This window comes from Monopterus albus, unplaced genomic scaffold (genome assembly GCF_001952655.1).
Source record: "Monopterus albus unplaced genomic scaffold, M_albus_1.0 scaffold229.1, whole genome shotgun sequence".
NCBI classification, from domain to species: domain Eukaryota; kingdom Metazoa; phylum Chordata; class Actinopteri; order Synbranchiformes; family Synbranchidae; genus Monopterus; species Monopterus albus.
The window spans coordinates 21,422-22,202 of record NW_018128109.1 but is presented as its reverse complement, the minus strand read 5'-3'; the positions used below and the strand labels follow the sequence as shown (position 1 = coordinate 22,202).

The 781-nt window shown below is 44.8% G+C and overlaps 1 protein-coding gene across 3 annotated transcripts in view; it reads left to right on the top strand.

Moving 5' to 3' along the window:
- Positions 1-781, top strand: part of fchsd2 (FCH and double SH3 domains 2) — a 57,331-nt gene that overhangs the window by 37,741 nt on the left and 18,809 nt on the right. For 2 of the 3 annotated variants that reach the window (XM_020619954.1, XM_020619956.1), the window contains exon 11: positions 184-258. The exons of the other annotated variant lie outside the window; for it this stretch is intronic. In XM_020619954.1, coding sequence (XP_020475610.1) covers positions 184-258 — 75 coding nt within the window. The remainder of the gene's footprint in view (positions 1-183; positions 259-781) is intronic. 3 annotated transcript variants of the gene reach the window in all.

The following is a 781-nucleotide window of genomic DNA, read 5'->3' as shown; positions in this document are numbered from 1 at the left end:
TGGTATTCTAACATGTCTCTGTGAAACAATGTGCTATTCCTTCCCAGTATTTTCCTAATACTGTTTAACCTTTCTAACTGCTAACAATTTCCTCAACTTTTTTCCATTAACCCCCACCTTGTATTTGTGTATCTGTGTGCTTGCACTGCTGCTCGTGTGTGTGTGTGTGTGTGTGTGTGCCAGACTCTGAGCTCGGTGCAGCAGTTGGTGGACATTGAGCCGTCGCCCGTCAGTGCCATGAGAATGACCCTGGCACAGGTAGTCTTAACTGTTTTTAGCATTCCCATCTTCATTCCTGACAAAAATCATGGATCATCAACTCCATTCATGTCTGTCCTGGTAAATCTGACCTGAACACGTACAGATACAGCCATCCTAAATTAATGGCTAGACTGCTGTGGAACTACTGTATGCCCGATCCATGACAGCAGTGGTCATGTTATTGTGTTTAGAGAGATGTAGAACAGGCTAGTTTAGACTTTAGCTCTGAAAACACTCCTCGGATCTCTCTTGTATCTATGGTGCTTCAGTTTTTCTGTCCTCGTTTTTCTGCTCTCCACAGATTTATCTGCTTGATTCGTGTAATGTCTGTGCAGCGCAGCTTCTGTGTGTGTGTGTGTGTGTATGCGTGCGCACGTGGTAATGCACATCGTTTGTGTTTGTTAGATTATGCTACTAGCTTGTTTTGTAATGGTTTTTAGTTCACAGCACAGGTACTGCCCCTGACAGACAGTAGTAGATTCTTTTTGCGGCAACAACATCACTGGAGGGGGGGGGGGGG